The sequence below is a fragment of the Scyliorhinus canicula genome, chromosome 12 (genome assembly GCF_902713615.1).
Source record: "Scyliorhinus canicula chromosome 12, sScyCan1.1, whole genome shotgun sequence".
Taxonomy (NCBI): domain Eukaryota; kingdom Metazoa; phylum Chordata; class Chondrichthyes; order Carcharhiniformes; family Scyliorhinidae; genus Scyliorhinus; species Scyliorhinus canicula.
In genome coordinates, this window is record NC_052157.1 from 21,173,420 (window position 1) to 21,194,099 (window position 20,680).

General features: G+C 46.7%; 1 protein-coding gene across 1 annotated transcript in view; it reads right to left on the reverse strand.

Moving 5' to 3' along the window:
- The window catches only part of ubap1lb (ubiquitin associated protein 1-like b), an 88,703-nt gene extending 77,593 nt beyond the window's left edge, over nt 1-11,110 (reverse strand). Inside the window, exons 1-2 of the mRNA XM_038813281.1 lie at nt 10,932-11,110; nt 4,728-4,789 (exon numbers count right to left, since the gene is read on the reverse strand). Of these exons, the coding sequence (XP_038669209.1) occupies nt 4,728-4,789; nt 10,932-11,095 (226 nt within the window). The 5' untranslated portion in view covers nt 11,096-11,110. The remainder of the gene's footprint in view (nt 1-4,727; nt 4,790-10,931) is intronic.
- Between the last annotated feature and the right edge of the window lie 9,570 nt (nt 11,111-20,680).

Consider the following 20,680-nt stretch of genomic DNA (forward strand, 5'->3'; position numbering starts at 1 on the left):
TCGACCTATAGAACTTCCAATCAATATTTGGAAAGTTAAAGTCACCCATGACAATTACCCTGAGACCTCCACACCTATCCATAATCTGTTTTACAATTTCTTCCTCCACATCTCTTTTACTATTTGGGGGCCTATAGAAAACTCAGAACAATGTGACCGCTCCTTTCCTATTTCAGTAGGCAGATCCCCTTCGAACTGCCTTTCTGCAGCCGTTAAACTATCCTTGATTAACAGTGCTACTCCTCCACCTCTTTTACCACCTTCCCGACTCTTATTGAAACATCTGTACCCGGAACTTCCAACAACCATTCCTATCCCGGTTCTAACCATGTCTCCGTAATGGCCACAGCATCGTAGTCCCAAGTACTAATCCACGCTCCAAGTTCACCTATCTTATTCCGGATGCTCCTTGCTTTGACGTAGACAAACTTCAACCCACCTTTCTGTCTGCCAGTACACTCCTGCGACCTTGATACCCTCCTCAGTACCTCACTAGTCTCAACACTGGCTTCTGGACGACAGCTCGTTTTCCCAGCCCCCTGACAAATTAGTTTAAACCCCCCCCCCCCCCCGAAGAGCCGTAGCAAATTTCCCTCCCAGGATACTGGTGCCCCTCTGGTTCAGGTGCAAACCGTCCTGTCTGTACAGATCCCACCTTCCCCAGAATGTGCTCCAATTATCAATGTAACTGAAACCCTCCCTCCTACACCATCCCTGCAGCCACGTGTTTACCTGCACTCCCTCCCTGTTCCTCACCTCGCTAGCACGTGGCACCGGCAACAAACCAGAGATGACAACATGGTTTGCCCTGGCTCTCAGCTTCCACCCTAGCTCCCTAAATTCCTATTTTAAATCTCCGTCCTTCTCTTAACTATGTCGTTGGTACCGATGTGCACCGCGACGTGTGACTGTTCCCCGTCCCCCTTAAGGATTCTGAAAACGTGGACCGAGATGTCACGGACCCTAGCACCCGGGAGGCAACATACCATCCGTGAGTCTCTTTCATTGCCACAGAACCGTCTATCTGTCCCTCTAACTATCGAGTCCCCAATAACTATTGCTCTCCTGCTCTCCCTCCTTCCCTTCTGAGCCACAGGGATGGACTCCGTGCTGGAGATCCGTTCACCGTGGCTTACCCCTGGTAGGTCGTCCCCCTCAACAGTATCCAAAACGATATAATTGTTACTGAGGGGAATGACCACAGAGGATCCCTGCACTGACTGCTTCCTCCCAGCCCCTCTCACCGTCACCCATCTATCTTGATTCATTGGAGTAACGACATCCCTGAAGCTACTATCTATGACCACCTCTGCCTCCCAAATGATCCGAAGTTCATCCAGATCCAGTTCCAGTTCCCTAACGCGGTTTCTGAGGAGCTGAGTGCACTTGCCACAGGTGAAATCAGCAGGGACACTGACGGCATCCCTCACCTCAAACATTCTGCAGGAGGAACATTGCACTGCCTTCCTGCCATCCCCTCTAGATAAAACAAGAAAAAGAAAGAAAGAGCTTACCTGTTATTCACTCTATCCCTTAGGTTAGAGGAGGTGTCAACTGTCACTTGACAACAGCTCCTCCACAAACCACCTTCTAGATACAGTGACCACATTGCACTGACGCAAATTTTCCCCGCAACAGCCAATCAGCAGCCCCGCTCTGCTGCCCTCTGCTGCTCATTTACCTACATTTCTGTAACATCCAATCTGAGGATGGCATTTACACTATCGCTACTGCATTGATGTGAAACTGATAACACAGTTAGAATGTAAATTAATCTGACAAGTACTAGATTTTCCATTTAGGGGTCAGGATCAATGCGGGTCTAGTCCCTGCACCGTGTTGGGAACAGTGACAATATTTGCAGGATTGGCCAATCAGTGTCCAATTCAGGACTGCGGATGGGTTCCTCAAGCTGGAGAGCAGGCAATGAGGCCTTCCCAATGCAGAGATCTGCAGCCCCTGCCAATGGGCAGCATGATGGTTAGCACGGCTGCCTCACAGCACCAAGGACCCGGGTTCGATTCCGATCTCGGGTGACTGTCTGTGCGGAGTTTGCACTTTCTCCCTGTGTCTGTGTGGGTTTGCTCCGGGTGCTCAGGTTTCCTCCCACAGTCCAAAGATGTGCAGGTTAGGTGGATTGGCTATGATAAATTGCCCCATTGGGTCCAAACGTTGGGTGGGGTTACGGGGATAGGGTGGGGGTTTGGCCTTGTTGGGATGATCTGTCAAAGGGTCGCTGCGGACCTGATGGGACTGTTGTGTTATGCTGCTTCGGATAACACAGGCTGCTACTTGATGCAGTCTTAACTAAAGGATGCTCCAGACTCTGAAATGAGTTCAAAGTGTTTATTGAACTATTAACACAGTTCTCAAATGAGTTTGACTCTCTGCTAATCTAACTGTAGTGACTCAGTCTAACTGTACCAACTTGCTCTAAGCCACGTGCTGGGGTGTGATGCTGCTGATCAACCCTGTCTAACTCTCGAGATGTCTGTCTGTGGAAAGAGGCAGGGTGTGAGTGCCCCCTTGTGGTGATGCCACCTCTGAGTGTCCTGACTGCCCATTGGTTGTGTCCTATTCTGAGTGTTCATTGGTTGCATGTTTGCATATCATGACAGGGACGATTGGCCTCCTTCTGCACTGTAGGGATTCTATGATTCAATATAGATGAGTGAGAACTTTTAAATTGTTGAAATTTTAAACTGCGAGATTGCCATTGCAGCTCGCAAACCATTACACAGGACACCTTTCAGCCTGAGATGTAACCATTGTAAGGTCGCCTCCTTGCAACAACCATCACTGGGGGCCAGCCTGTCGGAGAACCCCCTTAATTGCCTTAACTGGCAAACCACGCCACTTTCAGGAAAATGCCTGGGCAAACTCATGCTCCCTCTCCCTCTCATGGTGCTCCTTCTGCCTGCCCACACCTACTGGGCTTCGAAAAGCCAGCCCATTGTTGTGGCCACACCGCGGTGCAACTCTGAAAGCAATTTGGGCTTTCGCTGGTGACCTGCATTCCAAAATCAACATCCGTTTGAAGCTGGAACCATCCTACGCCAATGCTAAACTTTGTAGCTTGGAGGCACAAGTAATATCTTTTAAGTGTTTTGTGTAGAGCCAAGTGCAGCAGCTAGTTTACAAACAGCAAACCCCTGCTTCGGGAGGACCTGACATCTCACTCAAAGGACATTAATTAGCTCAAGTAGCACTGGAATCCCCTCTGGCCTGTGAAACCCGTCCTCATTATTTAACCTTAGGAGCTACGGGTATCATTCCAGTGAGTCTGCACCTCCTCCACGGTCAATATATTCGTCCTGTGGTGTAGTGCTCAAATGCAATGCTCAGGTCGGGTCTGACCAGGTCGGAGCTGCCTGACTCAGCTTTAAACCAATGGAATTAAACAACGTGACTCGTTATTCCAACCTTTGCAAAGACACGCACTGTCTTACAATTTAATTGCAATTTGAGTTTTTAAATCAGGTCTTTGCCTCTCAAAGAATCATAACATCGCTTTTTAAAAAGAGCAGGAGTGTGGCATTCGTAGAGTTTTATAAGACAGTGGCCCTTCAGCCCATCGTGTCTGTGCCGGCCATCAACCGCCTATCTATTCCAATCCCATTTCCCAGCACTTGGTCCGTAGCTTTGTATGCTATGGCATTTCAAGTGCTCATCTTAATTGCTTCATGAATGTTATGACGGTTCCTGTCTCCCGCACCCTTCCAGGCAGAGTTCCAGATTCCCTCCACCCTTTGGGTGAAAATATTTAACCTCAAATCTCTTGCCCCCCCCCCCCACCTTTAAATCTATTAACGTATTTGCCCCCTCCGGCCTGCTCCACCAGGCAATAAGATCATGGCAGATCTGATGTGCACCAATACCCTTGGCTCCGTTCTCAAAGATCTGTCAAAATCCGCCATGAATATATTCAATGATCCAGTCTCCACTCCTCCCTGTAGAATCGAATTGCAAAGAGGAGAGTGAAGGAATTCCTCCTTATCTCCCTCTAAAATGGGAACCCTTTCAGGTGCAATTCTCTGGCCTCTTTGCGACGTTTATCTTGGCAGTGGGAGGCGGCTGGTGGCAGAAACATCTGGTCCCGCCGCTGTAAAGGGGAGCCGGAATTCTCCGGCTGTCCGCTGGCAGCGGGATTCTCTGGTTCCGCCGCTAGCCTGGGTTCCCGATGACGTGGAGTGGCTTCAATGGGAAATCCCATCGACGGCGGTGCGAGCAGAGAATCCCGCCACTGGCGAACAGCGTGCCACCTCCTTCCACCGACATCACGCGGCTGGGGTCCGTGAACCCAGCCTGGAAATTCCGATTGAATCCACCCCATGCCGCCGGGCAACCCGTGGGAGGGAGTACACGGTCAGCGGACCTGGTAGATCCCGCTGGCACAAACAGCCAAAAGATCTCGCCCACAATATATCTCTGCCAGGCCGGCTAGTTGGGGAATGGGCATCCCTAATCATGATGAAAGAGCTGCGCTCCCAAAGCTCGTGATTCCAAATAAACCTGTTGGACTTTAACCTAATGATGGACTAGGTGAGGCAGTCTTGATCGACCAGACGGTGGCTAATGCTTTTTTCTAAATTAGGAATTGGGTCATTGAGAAAGTGCCGAAGTTTGCAGATGCTCCATCCATGAATGTTAACAGCGGCGGGGGCACAACAGCTTATTTTAAATAACAGACCTGGCCCACACACACCTTCAGTTGTGCAGTCACTTACCCAAACTGCTGTAAACTTCATTCTCCGAACTGCTCATTGTTGCTGCACTCCAGGCAAACCCTCTGAAAGGAAGGAAACAATTGAGTAACAAATGGAAACTGGGAGTTCCAACGTTGTGCTGATCACTGGGAATTTACTCAAACACCGCACGTTAACATATTAACCCCCTTGGCTGGAATAGTAACGCATGGAAGCGTTTCACAGTCTGATAGTCTTATTTCAGATTATTTGTCGACCAGATAAACCCTTCAGACGTCCCTCCCTCCCCTGCTTGCATTTTGTTGATACACGTCGTGTTTACAATTACACTGATGGTAGAATAGGTCGAACACAGGTTAATCTCCAGAAAGATTATCCCTCTTGAACATCCCCCCCCCCCCCCCCCCCCCCCCCCCAAACGTGAGTAGGAGCCCAGTAAACAGATTTTCTCAGTGTGACCATGTTATCACTGAAGGGATGTAACAAGAAAATGCACATCGAAGCTTAGATCTGGTGATTGTGATTAACAAGCGCCACTCAATGCATTAATTCCTCCCAAAACTGACCTTGACACATACGCACAGGAAACCTTCGCAAAGATCTTCTCGCCTGTGCATGTCAGGGTTGTAGATTTCACATAGACTGGTGTCAATAATCAAGTTAGCATTTCAATTATTATTAAATGTTGTGTCAAAAATAATCATCCAGACAGATGTCGCTGTGGGCCAGGAGCACTGGTTGGAATCTTGGGCTGTCGATCAATAGTCACGGCTTTGATTGGGGCGGAAGCTCCTTGCGAAATTGCCCAATTATCTGGTCGGGAAGTGAGATTGTGAGAGGCAATTTCATGCCAAATTGCAATATGGAAAAAAAATGATGCTACAGTTAAGGAATGGTTGAGTTTAGTCAGAACCAGAAATAATAGAAATAATGCACAATGAGGAAGAAGAATCATCTTAAATTAACTTAAAAAAACTTAAAGACAGTATTAAGTTTGCATAGTGGCAGGTCAAAAGAACATCAAAGAGTGACAAAGTATTGATAAGGAGGGAAAAATTAAGAGTACAAGAGAAACCTAGCTAGTAATATAAAGGCAGACAGTAAGGGTTTCTATAGATATTTAAATAAGAAAAGAGCTAACAAAGTGAGCGGGCCCCATATAAAGTGTGCCTTGGGAATTGGTAATGGAAAGTATGACTATGGTGGATGAATTATACAGATATTTTGATTTCTGTCTTCACGATAGATGACACAATTAATATCCCAGAAGTAGCTGTAAATCAGGAAACGGAAGGGAGCAGAGAACTCAGGAAAATTACAATCACCAGTGAAGTGATATTAAACAAATTCTTGGGTCCGTGGGCTGACAAATCCCTGGGTGCGGATGGACTTCAACCTAAGGCATGAAAGAAGCGGCTAATGAGATAGTTGATGCATTGGTTTTAATTTTCCCAAATTCCAAAGATTCAGTTTCATTAGATTGGCAGCACGGCGGTGCAGTGGTTAGCACTGCTGCCTCACAGCTCGAGGGACCCGGGTTCAATTCTGGCCTTGGGTCACTGTCAGTGTGGAGTTTGCCCTTCCTCCCCGTGTGTGCGTGGGTTTCCTCCGGGTGCTCAGGTTTCTTCCCACAGTCCACAGATGTGCAGGTTAGGTGGATTGGCCATGATAAATTGCCCCATAGTGTCCGAAAGGTTAGGTGGATACGGTGGGGGCGTGGGCCTATGGAGTGTGCTCTAGGTAGGATGCAGATTCGCTGGGTCTAATGGACTCCTTCTGCACTGTAGTAATTCTAGGACTCTATGAAAACAGCAAATGTAACTCCTTTATTCAAAATTGGAGAGAGATAGACAGCAGGGAATTATAGCCACCATCCCAGCGATAACTTCTTTGGACAGGAGTCTTTCCCCCGTTCAATGGGTCCTTTCATCTGCCTCCAATGTTCTCCCTCTACCTGAACCCCACCCTCTGGCCTCCTACCTACTCTTCATCTTTTCATTAAGAACTGTTGGCGTGACATTGGCCGTCACATTTTCTCTGCTCCTCTCACCCACTTTAACCTGTCTCCCTCTGAACATGCTGCACTCCATTCTGTTAGGTCCATCCCTGACCATGTGATCAAGTCTACTGACAAAGGTTGTGGCGTTGTTGTCTGGAGTACTGACCTTTTTGCCTTGCAGAGACTGAGCACCAGCTCTCAGACACTTCCTACCTCCCCCTGGACCATGATTCCGCCATTAAATATCAAGCCATTGTTTCTCGGACTGTCACCGACTTCATCAGCTCTACAGATCACCCGCAGCTTCCAACCTCATAGTCCCCCCAACCCCGCACAGCCCACTTCTTCCCAAACTTCATAACAAAGACAGTCCTGACAGAACCATCGTATCAGCCTGTTCCTGTCCCACAGAACCCATTTCTTTAATCTTGACTCCATCCTCTTTCACTTGTCCATAGTTACTTCCCAGTTACATTTGTGATACATCTGATGTCCTATCATTTCAACAATGTACAGTTCCTGGCCCTCATAGCACCCTCTTCAATATGGATGACCAATCCCTCTACACCTCCAGCCCCCAACAGAAGGGTTTGACGGTTCTGTGCTTCTTTCTTGAGCAGAGGCTGAACAACCCTCGTCCACCACCACACTCCTCCACCTGGCTGAACTTTTTCTGCCATTAAATAATTTCTCCTTTAACGTGTCTCACATCCTGCAAATCAAAGGTGTGGCTATGGGCACCCGCATAGGTCCCAGTTACGCCTTTTTGTAGGTCATGGGGAACATTCCTTGTTCCAGTTCTACTCAGGCCCACTCCCACAACTGTTCCACAGTATTTTGTTTATTTAAACTACAGACCAGTTAGCCTAACATCTGTCATTGGAAAAATGTTGGAAAGTAGCAGTGAAGATGTTATAGTAGAGCACTGGAAAAATTCAAGGAAATCAGACAGAGTCAACAAGGTTTTGTGAAAGAGAAATCATGTTTGACCAAGTTATTGGATTTCTTTGAAGGAGTCACGTGCGCTGTAGATAAAGAGGAATTATTGGATATCATAGAGTACCTACAGTGCAGAAGAAGACCGTTCGGCCCATCGAATCTGCACCGACTCTCCAAGAGAGTACCTTACCTAGGCTTAATCCCTGCCCTATTCCCGTAACCCTGCCATCCAATTAACCTTTGGACACTAAGGGACAATTGATCATGGTCAATCCACCTAACCTGCACATCTTTGGACTTTGTGAGGAAACCAGAGCGCCGGGAGGAAACCCACGCGGACACGGGGAGAATGTGCAAATTCCACACAGACAGTCACCCGAGGTCAGAATCGAACCCGGGTCCCTGGCGCTGTGAAGCAGCAGTGTTAACCACTGTGTCACCATGCCCACCCCTACTCTATTTATTGTACTTTAGTGTCCAAAGGTTTATTGGATATACACTATTTAGATTTCCAAAAGACTTTTGATAAGCTGCCATGTCGAACATTATTGTATAAAATAAAAACTCGTGGTGTAGGGGGGAGCATACTGGCATGGATAGAAGATTGGCTAGCTAACAGGAAACAGAGAGTTGGCATAAATGGGTCATTTTCTGTGGCAGGTGACGTGCCACAGGGATCAGTGCTGGGGCATCAACCTGTTACAATTATCGATGATGAAGGCAAATTACTGCGGATGCTGGAATCTGAAACGAAAGGGAAAATGCTGGAAAATCTCAGCAGGTCTGGCAGCATCTGTAGGGAGAGAAAAGAGCTAACGTTTCGAGTCCGATAACTCTTTGTCAAAGCTGACAGAGAGAAAATGGGAACTATTTATACTGTGGAGTGAGAATGAAAGATGAGTCATAGCCACAGAAACCCAAGGGAAACCGGGTGCTAATGGCCACAGATACCAAGGGGAAAGAGTGTTAATGGCAGTCCCCATAGGTGTGGGGAGAGGGGAAGGGGAGAAAGGTGCAGGAAAGGTAGATAAGATTGGGGGGGGAGGGGAATTAAATGTATGTTAATTATCAATTATCAGTCAACAATTATCAATGACTTGGGTGAAAGACCTGAAGAGACGGTTACTAAATTTTCTGACGTCACAAAGATAGGAAGGGAAGTAAATTGTGAAGAGGACGTAAGGAGGCGACAAAGGGACACAGATAGGTTAAGTGAGTGGGAGAAACTGGCAAATGGAGCATTCTGTGGGCAAATGTAAAATTCTCTATTTAGGCAGGCAGATAAAAAGACATTTATTATCCAAATAACGGGAGATTGCTGAGCTCTAAGATGCAGAGGGATCTGGGTGTCCTAATGCATGGATCACAAAAAAGGCTAGTACACAGGCACAGCATGTAATTAGGAAAGATAATAGAATGTTAATGTTTATTGTGAGGGGAATTGATTCCAAAAATAGGGAGGTTATGCTTCAGTTATACAGGGCATTGCTGAGACCACATCTGGGGTACGGTGAACAGTATTGGTCTCCTTATTGAAGGAAGGATGTAAATACCTTGCAGTTCAGAGAAGCCTTACTAGACCAATATCTGTAATGGGTGGGTTGCCTTATGAGGAAAGTTTGGTGAGGCTAGGCTTGTATCCATCAGAGTTTAGAAGATTAAGAGGTGACTTGATCACAACCTTTAAGATCCTGAGTGGTATTGACAGGGTGGATCTGGGAGGCTGTTTGCTCTTGTTGGAGAATCCAGAACTGGGGGGGGGGGGGGGGAGGGGGGTCACTGTTTAAAAATAAGGGGTCATTCATTTAAGACAGATGAGGGGAATTGTTTTCTCTCAGAGAGTTGTGAGTCTCTTCCTCAAAACATGGTGGAAGCAGCATCTTTGAATGTATTTAAGGCAAAGCTTGATAGATTCCTGATTAACAAGAGGGTCAAAGGTTATCAGGGGTCGTCAGGAATGTGGGGTTTAAGTTACAATCAGATGAGCCACGTTCTTATTGAATGACAGAGCAGGCTCGAGGAGCCGAGTGGCCCACTCCTGCTCCTAATTCCTATGTTCGGACAGCATCTGAAAAAAGTGGGAACAGGGAAAAAAAGCTTTCTCGGGTCCAGGTGGGTTTGAGGTAGACTCCGGCTATTTTCTGTTTTTATTCCCCATTCCCAGCATTGGATGTTCCTGTTTTCTTCAAAATTAGGTGGTGATGGTGAATGAAAAGGAATTAGAAAGCTACCAAATATGATTTCAGAACAATATGGCGAGATTAATTCACGGATAATTAGCGCAAGTAGTGACCTACAACTTTTAGCATAAAGCAGAGCATCATTTTTTTAAAAATCAAAGCAAGAAGTAAGAATTATTTTCTAATCTGCATTACTGGAAAAGCTGCTTTCGATATTGGAAATTTCTCACCTCAGGGGACAGCCCAAAGTTTCTTTGAAAATTTTTTTTCTGGGAAGTAGTTTGGCTTTTACCAAATGCCTTCCGGAAGACATTTTAAAAAATACATTGCTGCTAGGTTTAATTTTTAAAGAATCATAATAGCATGAGCAATCCATGCAGCGATGCTCAGAATACAAGTGATATATTTGTCCATTGACAAGCCATTCAACTCCAATAATCGCGTCAGGAACACAAATACAGAATGCCAGTGTGCAAAATACTTCAGAATTGATAGCAACTTTTTTGTGTCCTAAACTCTAACTATTCACACAGGACCTGCAGCTTAACCCCTTTCACTTTGATTCTTAATACCACAAAAAATGATTAAATTCAAAACTGGGGAACACTTGAGATATGGGCAGCACAGTAGCACAGTTGATAGCACAGTTGCTTCACAGCTTCATGCTCCCAGGTTCGATTCCCGGCTTGGGCAACTGTCTGTACGGAGTCTGCACATTCTCCCCGTGTCTGCGTGGGTTTCCTCCGGGTGCTCCGGTTTCCTCCCACAGTCCAAAGATTTGCAGGTTAGGTGGATTGGCCATGCTAAATTGCCCTTAGTGTCCAAAAAGGTTAGGTGAGGTTACGGGGATAGGGTGGAGGCGTGGGCTTGATAGGGTGCTCTTTCCAGGGGCCAGTGCAGACTCGATGGACCAAATGGCCTCCTTACGCACTGTAAATACTATGATTCTATATTAAAGCTATCAAAGGGAATGAACATTGTTCATTTCGATATTACTAAAAGAAGGTTTCCTGTAGCTAAATATCACCTTTCTTAAACATTGTAAATGCTGTCAGTGAGTAATGTGCCACTGATTTTATTCCATTACTGGTATTTAAAATTGCTTACTGTTTGGGAGCAGGTTTGGAAAAGGACTGCTTCCTTCCAACTATCTTTGCGTCGAGTTGCTGATGCAGAAAATGCTCTGTGCAATCTGGGATCGAGATGTCACCTGGATGGTTATCTGACGAAATCAGTGGTAACTGATTAGACTGTCTTAGGTTGATGGACATCCTAATCAAGCAGGATATTAACACAGCTTCTATCCCCACACCATCACGCCACTGTCCAACTCTTTTATATAATGACCAGCATTTCTATAATAATCTTTATTAATGTCACAAGTAGGCTTACATTAATACTGCAATGAAGTTAATGGGAAAATCCCCTAGTCGCCTGTCCAGGTACACTGAGAGAGAATTCAGAATGTCCAATTCACCTAACAAGCACATCTTTCAGGACTTGTGGGAGGAAACCGGAGCACCCACAGAAAACCCATGCTGACACTGGGAAAATGTCCAGATTCCACACAGACAGTGACCCAAGCCGGGAATCGAACCCGAGTCCCTGCTGCTGTGAAGCAACAGTGCCAACCACTAATGCCTTAATGCAGTGGTTCCCAACCTGTGGTGGGCAAGAGTACTGCAGGTGGTCCATGGGGGAATAAAATAATACAATTACGGGCACCGTGTATGTATCATAATCAATGTTTGCTGCCTCATGCCGCCGAGGACCCGGGTTCGACCCCAATCCCTGGTCACTGTTCGTGTGGAGTTTGCACATTCTCCCATGTCTGTGTAGGTCTCACCCCCACAACCCGAAAAGATGTGCAGGGTAGGTGAATTGGCCACGCTAAATTGCCCCTCAATTGGAAAGAAAGAATTTGGTACTCTAAATTTATTTTAAAAAAGAAAAAGCGTAATCAATATTACATTATTATTAGTAATGTATTTTGCTTCACAAACATCCTTGTGTAATATAATCCGCAATGCCACTGTGTGTGTATCATAAATAATTAGATATAGCTGCGTTTTTAATACCTGTTTAATATGGAAGTTTTACTCCTGTCAGCCGTTGGCTCTGTAAAAATAAAATTTTAAAAGGATTGCGTATGGTGTGGCCCGCAAAAGTTTCTGATGATGATCTATAGTCCGCAAAAAGGAAAAGGTTGGGAACCACAGCTTTAGCAGTAGGTGACAGACATGCTGAGCAGAAGAGAACAAAAATCGACACGGAAAAGGAAAAATTAGGAGGACTAACAAGAAGATTGGTCGAAGATGTCGGCTTGATTGGGGTCTTCCAGGTTGAGAGTGAGTTGGAGCGGCAGTGAGCTTTGGGGAGGGAATCCCACTGTTTAGGGAAAAGCTGCAATGGGGAGGGGAGGATGGGTTGAGAAGGGAAGGAAGCCTGAGTTAGAGGAAGGCTAGAGTTCTCCGAGGAGGACTGGAGAAGGGTACAGAGATAGGGAGGGGTGCGGACGTGGAGCGAGGGGGGGAATTCAAAACCAAGGTTGAGAATGTAATAATCCGGGCGTTGCTGGGGCTGTGAGGAAGTAATGTAGGTCAGGGTGTTGGGTGAACGGGACCTGTTACAGTGTAAGGGTACAGGCAGCAGAGTTTTGGGTGAACTCAAGTTGATGGAAGGTGAAAGATTGGAGGCCGAGCAGAAGAAAGTTGGAATAGTTAAGTGTGGAGGTATTAGAAATGGATGAAGGTTTCAGTGGCACAATGCTCTGGGGCGTGCTGGAGACTGGTGATGTACAGAGGTGGAAGTGATCTAGGTGATGAAGAGGATATGGCAAATTGTATATTTATATTCACATGGATATAAATTTCATCAGTTGAGCCAAATCAATTCCATCCATCTAAAATCACAGCAGCTCTTTAACAACATTGTCTTTACAAACCCAGCCTAATTTTGCCCAACCCTATGAATTTCATTTTATTCATTCACGGGGTGTCGGCTTCGCGGGCGAGGTTAGCATTTGTTGCCCATCCCTAATTGCCCTTGAGAAGGTGGTGGTGAGCTGCCTTCTTGGACCACTGCAGTCCCTGAGGTGTAGGTGCACCCACAGTGCTGTTAGGAAGGGAGTTCCAGGATTTGGACCCAGTGAAGGAACGGTGATGTATTTCCAAGTCAGGATGGTGAGGGAAACTTCCAGATGGTGGTGTTCCAAAGTGTCTGCTACCCTTGTCCTTCTAGATCAGGGTTTTTCAAAGTGTGAGTCGTGTCCTGTGGGTAGATCGCAGGCATGTGTCGGGAGGGTTGTGGAACGATCAGTCGAGTTGTTCCCGTGGTGGCCCCGCTTGCAGGAGAAGCACCCAATAGCCGCCCACCGGCTTTTATATCAAGAATGGTGGCTGCTGTCACCTTTAAAATGGAAATAAACAAGGCTGTGTGGAGTCTTCCGGCCAGAAGCGGCAGCAGAGAGCAGGTCACGAGCCCTGCACGCACACATGACATCAAGCACCATCCAGGTACATGCTTTGGTGCTAAATCATGGAGCAATGTTGCTTCCATTTTGCAGCTGCTGGCAAGCAAGACAAGTGAACTGTGAAGATGAATGGATTTCTTAAAAGTAAGAGATGGTCAGAGACTCAAATAGGCAGTTTACCTATTGGACAGGATCTCACAACAGAATCTGCTGGAGAGAGCTGCACAGGAGAGTCCATGGCACGACAAAGCAGTGCTAATGTTAGCTCTGTACAGAGCTCCAGGGCCTCTGGTTAACAGCCTACAAAGAAGAAACTTTACTCAGGAGCAAAGCAGTATATAGATGATTTCTTGAGGTATGGTTTTGTCAATTGTGCCAATGCAAATAAGGATGCGAAGCCCATTTTTGTTATATGCAAGGAAGTACTGGCAAATGAGAGGAGAAGTTTCATATTTTGAAAAAGAAGCGGTGGGTGAAAAATTAATTTTGAAGTTGAGACCCCAGAGTCATTGAATTAAAGAATCATAGAATTTACAGTGCAAAAGGAGGCCATTGGACCAATCGAGTCTGCACCGGCCCTTGAAAACAGCCATGAAACTGTCAGTATTCTGGTCTAGCATCTCCCCGGTGTATCCAATGGTGAGTAAAACAAGCATTTTGTTGCTATTGCCTTTCACGATGACCTCCATGCGCAAGGTTGGGTTTTCTGTTTTATAAACAAATAAACTGGCTGAAGTCTTCATCTGATATACACAGTGCCCTCTCCTCCTTTGAACCTGATTCAAGTGAATTTGTGAGGACCAAGCAGGCTTCCCTTTCACATTAAAGGTAAGCGAACGTGGTGTGGGTTCTAAAGGTCGGCTGGCGTGCGTCCTGAAAGTTGGCGGGTTGGCAAAAGAGGATCCTGGGAAAAAGGTTTGAAAAACACTGCTGCAGATGGTAGTGGTTGTGGGTTTGAAAGGCGCTGTCGAAGGAGCCATGGTGGGTTCTTGCTGTGTATCTTTGTAGACGGTACACACAGTTGCCACTGTTCATCAGTGGTGGAGGGATTGAATGTTTATGAAAGGGGTGCCAGTCAAGTGGGCCGTTTGTCCGGGATGGTGTCGAGCTTCTCGAGTGTTATTGGGGCTGCACTCATCCAGGCAAGTGGAGAGTATTCCATTACACTCCTGGCTTGTGCCTTGTAGATGGTGGACATGCTTTGGAGTATCAGCAGTAGCCACAGTATTGATCTGGCTAGCTCAATTCCGTTGTTGGTCAATGGTAATCCCAGGATGGGGAATTCAGTGATTGTAATGCCATTGAATGTCAAGAGGCGATCGTTAGATTTTCTGTTGTCGGAGATTTCAGGTAATTTAATTATAAAATTAAAGAGATGAGGCAATTGTCCGGATGCCCTCGGGGTGCTCCGGTTTCTTTCCACAGACAAGGATGTGCGGGTTAGGTGGGTTGGCCGTGTTAAACTGCCTCCTAGTGCCAAGGGATGTGCAGGTTAAGGTACAGAGTTAGGATGGTGTGGAGGAGAAGTGGACCTGGGTGGAGGGTTGGTGCAGATTCGATGGGCCGAATGGCCTCCTATTGCACTGCAGGGATTCTATGATTCTACGAACTTCAACCGGGAGCCTGTGGCTCAGAGGCAGGGCCGCAACTCACTGCCAGCTGACGTAATTTATCTGACTTTAAACCAAAATTGTTCAATGCCCCACTCTCTAACCTCACGCATCGGAATGTAGCCACATCTTATTCTGCTGCTCCAGGCTTGGTACCTTTCCTGAAGTATTGTAACATCTTCATACCCACATTGAAATATATATGCAATAGTTAGAGAAAACAAAATAAAGATCATTTCCCAAGCAGTTGCATTCATTTTGAAGATAAAATCCAGCGATATATTTTGTTGCATTATCGGAAAAATAGTACAATATGCCTAATTCCTTGGATTTGCTGCCACCTGCTGGAAATCGATAAGTTTTGCTGCAGTTCACATAAAATAGAATGGATGCTGTATCTTATTGTGCTCCTGCATCAACACTTTCTCACTGCAGAGCTATTCCTGAAACTCAGTGAGTGTGATACCAAAAATTGATTGATCTAAATCCAAATTTATCCTTTAAAAAATTCTCTCTCTCTAATTGTTTTTTTGTCTCTCCAAATTGTATCATATCTTGCCTCAAATCAGCAGCAACTTACTCACCCTCCCCTCAAAGGCAGCAACCTCAAAAGTATTACAATAGCTTGATTCGCTACAAATGCCGCAGCACCCGAATCATGCAATTTACAGGGCAGAAGGTGGTTCAAGCCTAACACCACCGTCCTACTCTTTAAAACGTTCGTAAATTTTTGTAACCCTCTATTTGAACTCCCTCCCAATCCTGTCTCACACATCGAGAACAGCCCCAATCTTGGGAGATGTTGTTCATAACTATAGCCTCTCGTTTCTAGTACTCTTTCTAATATACTTACTGTACAGCTGCTCCTCCTGTGCAGTAACCAGCATCGGGAGATCAAGGATACTTATTTGTTTTTATATTCAATGTTCCACGCAGGAGTCAGAATTCCAAGTACTGTTTTCCAGCTTGACAAAAATATTTTGCCAACTCAATCGCACCATTCTTTCCAAAATTGCACCTTGACCTACTTTACACTCTGTCACGTCACACTCTAAAGCAGTGCTTTTCAAACTTCTTTTCCCGGATTACACTTTTCCTAACTCTCCAGAATAAGTGGCCAAACGAGCCACCGTGACAGCCAAAGTCAAAGGGTGCACACCCTGTTTGATAAGATCTAAGGTGCTCTGCTCCACCACAGGCTTGGCAGCTCCTGTATCCTATTCTATCTGGAGCACATGGCCATTCACCTGTATCAGAACTCGAATGAGGGCCACACGGGGCGTTGCCAAACAGTTTAACTGCATCCCGGCCTCATTCTCTGCCTCTTCTGTGTCATCCAGATGCAAGGCCCAACCCCGGGCTGATGCCTACCTCAACCGGTGCACCTGGAGCACGGCCCTCCTGCGGCCCGCAGTTCCACCTCGAGCGGCACTCACACGTCATACACCGACCAAAATCTCCTTCAGCCGATTCTCGGGATGTCTCACGTCTCGACGGCCGGCATTTCGCCCAGATGCACTGGGGCAGCTAGTCCGGGCCATGGGGATACCACTTGAGTGTCAACACCCCAAAACGTTCACCTTGTGTTTCTTGGACACTGGGTTCCGCGCTCTCTCGGGACAAAGAGATCTGCAGTGCCTGTTGAAAGGTCAGGGAGGTTTCGCCCAAACGTTTTTCTGTGACTCCATATTATACCACAGACCAAACAATCATGGACTACATCAGATAAAGCAGTTCCTTACTCACAAAGCCAGGCTATCTTCCATAGCCACAATATGAACTTGGTGACAATACCTTTGAACGACAACTGACGGGGTGGGGTTAAAATGTTGCGCCACAAGTTGGTTGAATGAGTGTGTATCTGGCTCTGCTGGGTACGCAAGACTCCTGTCCACTCCGAATGTGTACTCCCCGCAGGTGGTCAGCAGTATGACCGTCTGGCGCTCCTTCTCTGTGATGCTGTTGGCCCAGAAGATGTAACGCATTCTTTCTGCGTGCTGGTTCCAGACTTCAACACTGGCATCAAATACATCCAATCGCACAAACTATTGATTCCAAAAACCTGGGCCCAGAAAATCGGGGAGGTGGCTCAGCTGAATAGGTTGTAGCATTGACAGCAAACAGATTACTCCTCATCACCAGTTTAATAAGGACATGGGGAGTCCACAGCGAGTAAGAATAAATAACTTTGTTTTATTTACAGTTATGTTATATAGAACTCCTGGTAGAGCCCAATCGGGTTTCTCCCCAGCCAGCGCTGACACCAGACACAAAAACATTGTGACCCTTAGCTCCATGATGCTTCTGATACCCGCCCACAACCCATCCGCGGGTTGCGGCCCTCACTTTGAAAAACCCTGCTCCAAAGCAGCGTTTTTCGAACTTTTTTTCCCAGACGGCCGACCTTTGAGACCCACGCCAATCGACTTTTGGGACCTGCACCAACTGACCTTTGCAACCCACGCCAGCCAATCTTCGTGACCCATTCCAGCCGACCTTTTTTTTTTATAAATTTAGATTACCCAATTATTTTTTCTATTAAGGGGCAATTTAGCGTGGCCAATCCACCTACTCTGCACATTTTTGGGTTGTGGGGGCGAAACCCACGCAGACACAGGGAGAATGTGCAAACTCCACACTGACAGTGACCCAGAGCCGGGATCGAACCTGGGACCTCAGCGCCGTGAGGCGGTTGTGCTAACCACTAGACCACCGTGCTGCCCTCCAGCCGACCTTTGTGACCCACGCCGGCCGACTTTCGTGACCCACACCGGCCGACGTTCGCGACTCACACTGGCCGACCTTCGCAACCTATGCCAATCGACCTTCGGTACCTACGCCAATCGACCTTTGCGACCCACGCCGGCCAATCTTCCCGACCCACGCCGGCCGACCTTTGGGACTTACGCCGATCGACCTTTGGAACCCACGCCAGCCGACCTTCGCGACCTATGCCAACCGACCTTCACGACTTGTGCTGGCCAACCTTCGTGACCCACGCCGGCCGACCTTCGGGGCCTACGTCGACCGACACCATTCGCTTACCTTTAATGGAACAGGTGAGCCTACTTGGTCTTCACAATCTCACTTGCTTTGTCATTCAATGTTACATTTCTGCTGAGGACTTCAGCTGACGATTTAAGTTCTTGCTGCATCTTTTGAAAAAGGTCAAGAGGTTTGTCCTCAAGTTCACCATGCTTAGTCTTCAAAAGCTTTTGAAGTTTTTAAACTCGCATTTGCCAGTACTTCCCTGCATAGAACAGGGAACTTTGCATGCTGATTTGCATCGGCACAATTAACAAAGCCATCGGTCAAGAAATCATCTTTATACTGCTTTGTTCCTGATTTCATTTTTTTCTTTATTTAAAACGATCCATCTTCAGTTCTTCAGTCCCAGCACAGCTGGAAAATGGACGAATCTCTGCTCCATGATTTTGGCCAAATGCAGAGATATACAGCGCCCGTGATGTTGGTGTATGTGCCGAGCTCGTGACTGCTCTATGCTGGAAGACTGCATCGTTCCATTTAAAAGCCGATTGCAACCAGCATTCTCAATTTAAAAGCCGGTGGCGACCATTGGGTGCTTTCCCCACGATCGGGAACACGGCGATCGATCGATCCATGAACCACCCGACATGAGCCCGCGATCCCATCCGCAGTTTGAAAAACCCTGCTCAACCACCACCACCCTCCCCTGAAGCACAACACTTTCCTGCACATCATCTACCAACTATGACTCAGCTCACAAATATGCAACAAGATCTCACTTCACCTCTCCAAATGAAAACTGAACTTTGTTCATTGAAATACGTATCATTGGAGATAGCCAATGTACGGCCTGAGCTGGAAGAAAATGTGGATGTTTGTGAGATGTTAAGAGCGCATATGTGAAAATTATACCGACCATGGGATTCAGCAAAGAACTCTCTGGGAAGCTATAATCTTGATTGCAAGCATATGGATTAAATTATCACCCTTTTCCCCCTCTGGTTATGTTCTCATTTAGGTTCCCCACAGCACACAATATTCCCATTTGAAAGGTAATTTCTTCCTATATTTTCAGTCAGGTAAAGGTAAAGTTGCCATAGTCCCAGATGACCCCAGGCTGCTTTCCCCTTTGAAGGGGAAGGGCTGACTGGTGATGGTTTAACCTGAGGATCGCCACATCTCAGGTGAGGGGCTAGGTTCAGAAGGCCATGATTAACCTTTCAGTCATTTTCAGTTATTTCCAGTCACTGTCATTCCTGAGTCACTGACCAAAGGAATACAAGGGTGGCTGATCATGACTCTGTGCCCGTACAGCTGCAGAGAGTTAACCAGAGCCCATTACAAGGAACTGGCACAAAATGTTGGGATCAGGCCACTTGCTTGACTTTCGACTACTGAATACACATGGCCGAGGGAGAACAAGAAACATTACAGTGGAAAAGGGTGAATGAATGAATGTGCAAGCTCAAGAATCTACTTTGGCAGTCGTGCGATGTGGGGGGGGGGGGGGGGGGGGGAGCAGCTGCGTTTTCGCAAGCTCCGGCTCTGCCCATCTTTTCCTCTTGGTGCACATTTCATACCAACTTTTTCTTGGGATGTAACCTGGAAGTTCTGTTTTGTGAGAAAGAGCTGTGATGAAATGCTAAAATCCTTGCTTGTTCGTGGTCAGAGTGGGCCGGGGTGCGCCCAGTTGGTAGTGGCGCAGTTGTTGCTGAGCGGGCTCAGGCCTTACCTCAGGCATCGGATAATGGCCGCCTTCAAAGGTGTTGCCTTGACTGAGAATTTTGGTTCTGCAGTGCAGGTCGTTAGAGATGGGAGACGAATTCCAAACTGAGTTCAGGAATTGGCTGCCGTGCTTTGTTAATCTTGATTTGGAGGCAGGGCGGCACATGGCACAGTGGTTAGCACTGCTGCCTACGGCACGGAGGACCTGGGTTCGATCCCGGCCCCAGGTCACTGTCCGTGTGGAGTTTGCACATTCTCCCAGTATCTGCATGGGTTTTACATCCACAACCCAAAGATGCACAGGTTAGGTGGATTGCCCTCGCTAAATTGCCCCTTAATTGGAAAAAATAATTTTATATTTAAAAAAGTTTAAATCTTGATTTGGAGGCTGAGTGCATCACATTCGATGCAGTGCAATGTAGCCTGAATCCAGTGAATCTCCTCTGCACACCCTCCAGCGTCAGTACATCCTTCCTCAAGTGAGACCAAAACTGAACACAATACTCCAGATGTGGCATCACGAACACCGTATACAATTGCAGCATAACCTCCCTAGTCTTAAACTCCATCCCTCTAGCAATGAAGGACAAAATTCCATTCGCCTTCTTAATCACCTGTTAACCAACTTTTTGCAACTCATGCACGAGCACACCCAGGTCTCTCTGCACAGCAGCATGTTTTAATATTTTATCATGTAAATAATACTCCCTTTTGCTGTTATTCCTACCAAAATGGATAACCTCACATTTGAGAACATTGTATTCCATCTGCCAGACCCTAGCCCATTCACTTAACCTATCCAAATCCCTCTGCAGACTTCCGGTATCCTCTGCACTTTTTGCTTTACCACTCATCTTAGTGTCGTCTGCAAACCTGGACACATTGCACTTGGTCCCCAACTCCAAGTCATCTATGTAAATTGTGAACAATTGTGGGCCCAACACTGACCCCTAAGGAACACCACTAGCTACTGATTGCCAACCAGAGAAACACACATTAATCCCCACTCTTTGCTTTCTATTAATTAACCAATCCTCTATCCATGCTGCCACTTTACCCTT